Genomic DNA, 6,841 nt, shown 5'->3' on the forward strand with positions numbered 1-6,841 from the left:
AGTCTCATCTCCTGATGTTACCCTTATTTCATGGTAAATATTAACTTCAATCTTATTTAACTTCTTTTTTTTTTTAAGGGGTCCACTGCAGACTTGCGTTAGGGTGATCCAAGAAAGAAGTGGGATCTGCTGTGTTTCATGTCCATCTCTCATGCACAAGTAGAGGTGATTAGCTTGCTGCAAATGCAATGTGGTAATTGTGTGTCCATGTGTCTCTTTTGAAGCTGAGAAACACACTGGTGTGTCTTGTGTGATGGCGTCTATGGATGACATACAGTTTGAAGAGGCTGCCAGGTACAAAGCCAGCTAACAACAGTCAAATGTGTTCATTGTAGAGATTCTTATTTGGCAGAGATAAACTGAGGTAGTATAAAATCTGAGATAGCACGTCAGTGAACTCCCCAGAGTCACAGGGTTAAGTCTCAAAATTGCTCTTTTCTATCTGTGATAGCCTGACCCACCTAGAAAACAGATCGATTTCACAGGTCAAAAATAAACTGCAGTTACTTTGGCTTGGAAACCTAGATGCCAGGTGAGAAACTGATGTCCCAGTCATCTTTGGCTCTGGTTAAAGTGAATGCTGCGGGCCTTTACTTATCTCTGTTAAATAAGGAATACGTACCTATAACAGTTATTGTATGAATTGTTGTAAGTGCTCCTTCAGTTTTATTTCTTACCATCTCTTTCTTTCAGCTCTTTTACAAAAATGTGTTCATGTAACAAAACAGAAATGTTTTCTATTTGTGATTACTGAGCATTGACCGAGTCTACAAAATAATAAAGGACTTAACTTTTGTTTTAACTATTTTTCATGATTTTCCAAGGGATAAGAGACACTGTAAGAGTAAATAGCACATTTATTCCTAAGCCATATCTTTACAGAAACATAAAGCCATTACTTGTAGTTTTTCTGAGTTTTTATACCTTGTAATCTGGAATAATGAGTCCTTAGATGCAGTGGACCTGGTTATACAGACCAATGCACGTGCAGTTGTCCTGACTCTGAACCAAGCAACATTGTCTGTCAGATGTACAGCTGATCTCACTTTAAAACTGTTGCGGTACATGAGGGTAAAATAAGCATCTCCTTGCACTTCTGAACACCAGATTTTGAGTAGTGGCCATTAGGATGAGAACTAGAACCAAAATAAACGTGGTCATACTGAATCTAGAACTCAAGAGAATTTCTGTTGTGTTTTACAAAATGAGTTTTAAAGTGTTTCTCCTCTCTGTAATTGTTCTGTGTTTTTAATTTTGTCCTTAGGAAAAAAATCCTGTCTGTGAAAACTGTAATCATAGCCCTACAAATGAAGTCCGGGAAATGTTTTTCTTTCAGGCATAATATTTCAGACTTCAGTAGCTTCAGAGCAATTTCCTCTCTTGTTTCTGAGAGCAGAACAGAGCATCTAAAATATAATAAAAATACTTTTTCTTCCAAATATGTCTCTAGTTATCCTTCCACTTGTGGTGCCAGTGTTTAATTTTTGACAAGAATTTAGGGTACAAGCCTCGTACCTGTGAAGAGGTTTCTGTAATTATTTTTCAGCTTCAGGTCATCCCTAACATCCTGTTTGTAGGTTACTGTGTAACTTCCTAAATTTTGCCAGATCTTGTCGACTATACAAACATCTTGCATAAAGAAGAGAGCTCTTGTATCTCACTCACAAACTTAAAAATATGTTTTGAAAGTTACCTATTGTAAGGTTTCATTTACTTAACACAGGTTACCAAATATTCTGTAAGGATTAACTTCTCTGTGCATATTTCTTTTCAGTTGACATGGAAACAGAAATTTCCACAAATCTATGTATTGCAAAACTTAGTTTTATGCCGTGATAACAAGAAAATCCCCCTTCCTCATTTTTTAAGATGCAGCAGTTCAGTGGTAGCAAGAACATCTGATTTTAAATTGCATTTATTTAAATTTTGTTAGTGCTCCACATGTGAATCATATTCAGTTCATTCTGATACATTTCAAAAGGTTTCTGCCAGTTTCAAGTAAAAGTGTGGTGTTCTGTGACTTCTGCCCTTACGTGTCTCTTTAAACGTCCAAGGTGATTAGCTCTCTTGGCATCAATAAATCAGTTTGTCCAAAGTCAGAATACGTGATTCAATGTAAAACATTTCATTTTGAAACAGCTCCCAGAAATATATGAAAAGACATTTCACTATCATACTGTCTGACCATCTCAGTACTGACATCTTTATTTTCTGATAGGGCCATGGACCCCAGAGGACTACAGTTTTCTACAATGAAAAGTGAGTCCAGCTGCATAGACTGCTTGGAGCACCAGGGGAGCTGTCAGTCAGTCAGGGAGTCTAATGCCTGTGAAGTCCAAACACGCCTTATGGCGGGACTGGTATCTCAGGCTGAGTGAGGTCATGTCCAGCTTTGTTCTGTTGTATCCACGCTGCAGCCTTCTCAGGCAGATGGACTCGGACTCTCTCAACCTCTCTTGTGCAATGTCCTCACACAGAGGAAGAGAGGTCACCAGGGAGGTGTTGCTGACAAAGGCCGAATAAACAAATCTTTGTACAGAAGAACAGTGCCCTAATAGTAAATCTGCGGTAAAGACCTCTGCAGTCCCTGCTTGGAGCTTATGATGTTCTTGACAGGGACTGTGACATCCTCTGCAAGCATCTGTAGAGACTCTGAGCTCTCCCTCTTTTAAGGAAAGCCTCACACTCTCTATCAGTATGTGTTGTGTTCAGTCATAGAGTTTATCTAATGAAGATATTCTGGTTTTTTTCACCTTGTACTTGTCATTACCTCTAATGCTGTGTTTCTGTAATCTTGGGAGTTTTGTGACAGATGCAGAGTCTTCAGAGGTGTTTCAGGGTACTTGACTTGTGTTCTGCCTCTAAGCTTTCTAAAGCCTTTTTATGAGACTGTAATGTTAACTTCTTTTCCAAGCTTAAATATAAATATCGTGTTACTGTTCTGAACACACTATCCTTTTTGTAAAGGAGCTGGTGGTTCTCTTAGCTGTGCGTTTTAGAACTATTACATTAATGACTGTCCTTTTTCTTTGCAATGGATGGTGGAAAAATGCCTTTTGAATGTCTTCTTCCAAAGCTAATGAGGGTTGTGTATCTGCAGATGGTCTTAGTTCTTTCCTCTAACCATTTTTCCACCCGTCTACTCCAAGGCTACTTGTCTACTTGTGTTCTTGAATGTGAACAAGAAAAAGAAAGTTTCTATGTAGGTGGTTGTTCCTGTCTGGTACTACAAAGGAGCAGGTTTCCTATTCCCCATTCTAGTGTTAGGTAATAATTCATTTGAAGTTCTAGCATTGAGAGAAGCTTTTTAAGAAAAGCCTTACCTTTAAATGTCAAAACCCTATTCATTAAATTAGGAAGAAATTATAAAGAAATTTTTTTTTTATAAACTGGGGTCATAACTGTGCCAAATCCTTACCTGTAGATGTGTTTCATGGTACTCGAGAGATCTGAGTTATACTGTGCAGTCTCGGATGTAGCTAGCTGCACTTTGCCTGCTCTGGGACTGATCTTTAGCAGTTTTAAGTCAGTCTAAATTCCCTGAAGGCAGTGGCCTGATGCCCAGTTATTTTGGCTGTTGTTCTGACTTACCATGCACATCATGTCCTTTTACTGCTCTGCTCAATAAGACAACTTTAGGGGAAACTGCCTTCTTTCCACCCTTTCAGCATTGCCTTGTGTTAGGATATTAAGGGTTTGAAAACAAGGGTTATTCCTGTTATCAACACATAACACATACTTTAGAAATTCCAGAAGCAAAGAAATTACTTTCTCATTTAAATTTTATTCTATGTAGGTAAAAAAATACAATTCTGTTTAGGTATTCTATGTAGGTAGATCGGAAAGAGTAGTTGTTCAGAGGTATGCGTCTAAAGGCCATCTAGTCCAACTCCCCTGCAGTGAGCAGGGACATCTTCAGCCAGAGCAGGTTGTTCAGAGCCCCGTCCAGCCTGACCTGCGATGTTCCCGGGGTGGGGCATCTACCACCTCTCTGGGCAACCTGGGCCAGGGCTTCCCCACCCTCCTTGTCAAAAATTTCTTCCTTAGATCTAGTCTAAGTCTACCCTCTTTTAGTTTAAAACCGTTATGCATTGTCCTATTGCAACAGGCCCTGCTAACAAGTCTGTCCCCATCCTTCTTATAGGTCCCCTTTAAGTCCTGGCAGCTGCAGGAAGGTCTCCCCAGAGCCTTCTCTTCTCCAGGCTGAACCCCCCCAGCTTTCCCAGCCTGTCCTCACAGCGGAAGAGTTAGTATAACTCACAGCACTATGTGCCTTTGAACAAAAGTAGAATCTAGGCCAAAATTTCTTGGGGGACCTGTGGCCTGGAGCACACCTGACATCATGCAGACATCAGCAAGTAGTAGGAATGCTAGTATTAAACTTTTGCAGTTTTCTGAGTGGCCAAAATCATTATTGAGCATGAATGAAGTCTGACTGGTGAGTAACAGTGTTAAACCTTTCCCAGTGCATTTTCGGTACAGTATGGAAGACACAGACTTATTAATGAGGTTTTCTTCACTACTATTAGGAATACCTAGAGAGGCAGATTCAAGCCCTTATTAGGCTGCATGATTACATACCATAAGATGTTGTTATTCTTAACAGGGTTGGACAAATTATTACCATCAAAGCAAAGGTGAACAGAGTGTTCAAAACCAGCATGGAGGTAAGACATCATCACTCTTACTCCTAATGATATTTAAAGAGTGGAGGAGAGGAGGAAGGAGTAGAGGAATGCAACATGGGTCTAGGCTTGTTTGTTTCAGAAGGAGCTTTGTGCAGCTGTCTAAACAATAACTGCCTAATGAAACTGGTTTCATAATGACTATTATAATTGCATGTTTCCTGTAAAATAATCCATGTCAAAATAGAAACTGGACCCTGAAAACTTAAAATCTTTGGCTGGTGTAATGGACAGGATGTGATAGGTGGTGTTGGTCTGCTGACCTCTAACAAGTCTTTGGGTCAGAGCTAGGATCCACTGAACAGGTGGAGTTGTAAGTATTTTTGAAACTTCCGAGACAAACATATTTATCTTGGATGTATGCATGTTCTTACACTTCATACTGTAACAAATACACAGTGCATTGCCCTGTCACTTACTTGAAATCAGAATTGAACCTTAAGGATACTTTTCTCTGCAGTGTGCCCAAGTCCAGTTCTCATTAATATTAATGGCAGTGATGCATCTCTTGGAGAATGTATTCCAAAAGGTACTAAAAATTAGAAAAAAATCAGAAGCTTTAATGCATGTCAGGCCTGTCTCTTAGGATCAAATAGTGTTTCACCTTCAAATGTTTCATTGTTTTATATGTTTATACAGACTGTTTTGCTCATACAGATCTTAGAAAGATTTAGATGGGGACTCCAAATGGCATACAAGTAAATGGAAAAAGTTATCCATAAATCTAAGTGTCTTCCCTATTTTTTATTTTACTCTACAAGAGATGCTAAACGTACATACACAGTTGTACTAAAAGCTTTTCAGAGCTCGGTGAATATTGTGATGTTCTTATGTGCTCAGAGATGTATCAGTGACAGCAGAGCAGTTCTTTTTACCTGTTTTCTTTTAGGTTTAGGAGACTGGATATAATTAATTTGATAAACACTGCACCATTTTGTCTCAACTCAACTGACAATGATGTAAATACTTTTTTTGTCTCCTTCTTCCACTACCTCCTTCCTTCTAGGTTGGCATCAAGGTTACAGTACAGGATGTTTTGACTAATGTTGAAAAAATCATGAGTGTGGCATACGCAACATATGTAGCCAAACCAGTTGGTGTGGCTGGAAAGGTATTCTTTTTTTCTTCTATGGTTGAAGTTGCTGGGACTGCGTTTCTGTAAAATAACCCAACTTTTCTGGTTGTGAAACACAGGAAAATGTTCATACGTGTTTATCCTGATTAATAATGGGAAAACAGCATGAAGTCCAGATTACATGGAGATTTTTTTTTCCATGTCTCTGTGCTGAAGTTGTTAGGCTTTCTTTTTTTTTTGTTTCCACTTTCTCTTGCACATTTGCTAGTAATAGAACAGGTTTCTTTGTAAGGGCGGTGATATTGACAGAAGCAAGCACTGGAAGAGAGATCCCTGTGAGTCTCCATGATCTCTCTCCTTTTCAGAAACTGATCTATGTACTGATCTATGAACTTGCAAGGGTTCACTCCCCCTTTTGAGAAGGTTGTTCAGACATCACTATTCAGATAGAAGACATTATTTTTAAGCTAGCTTCCAATCTAAATTAATTAGTTCATTTATGTCAATTAGTTTTCATGCCATTGTTGCTTTTTCTCCTTAGTGTTTTTACTGGAGTTATTTAGAAATCAGTCACGGTACTGTTTGGCTTTCACATTGCTGTGCCAAACAGGCACAGTTCTTTTAAAGTTTTCATACGAGAAAGGCCAGATATTCCTCGGAGCCTTTTAATAAACTCCCTTTGTATGTAGCATTCTTCTTTCTTGAACATGAATGACTAGAATCATATATCTGACTTTCCTGTCTCATGTGTTATGACAGCGTATCTGCCTTTTTAACATCCACTGCATACTGGCAGAGGCAATTAATCTAATAATTTCTGCTTTCTCTTCTGCAATTATACATTGCAGTTTGCAGAAGAAACAGATCACAACAGTTTTACTGAAACCAAAGCCCAGCTTGTCTCTGAAAGGTTAGTAGCTAAATCAGTTAACCTGAAAGGACTAGAATAGTATAAAGTAACAATTGTTTATTATTAGTTTAATATCATATCCATGGCATCAACCCATTTACCTTTTGCCCAAATTCCCAGGGAGGTTAATTCAGGATTAAATTGGTGATGATTAACTGAGATTAGGCTTAA

At 38.7% G+C, this 6,841-nt stretch overlaps 1 protein-coding gene across 1 annotated transcript in view; it reads left to right on the forward strand.

Annotated features, from left to right (window-relative positions):
• Positions 1–262: 262 nt before the first annotated feature.
• The window catches only part of ACOT12 (acyl-CoA thioesterase 12), a 27,100-nt gene continuing 20,521 nt past the window's right edge, over positions 263–6,841 (forward strand). Inside the window, exons 1-3 of the mRNA XM_010294664.1 lie at positions 263–294; positions 4,607–4,667; positions 5,692–5,796. Coding sequence (XP_010292966.1) covers positions 263–294; positions 4,607–4,667; positions 5,692–5,796 — 198 coding nt within the window. The remainder of the gene's footprint in view (positions 295–4,606; positions 4,668–5,691; positions 5,797–6,841) is intronic.

The sequence above is a fragment of the Phaethon lepturus genome, unplaced genomic scaffold, assembly GCF_000687285.1.
Source record: "Phaethon lepturus isolate BGI_N335 unplaced genomic scaffold, ASM68728v1 scaffold49539, whole genome shotgun sequence".
Classification (NCBI taxonomy): Eukaryota; Metazoa; Chordata; class Aves; order Phaethontiformes; family Phaethontidae; genus Phaethon; species Phaethon lepturus.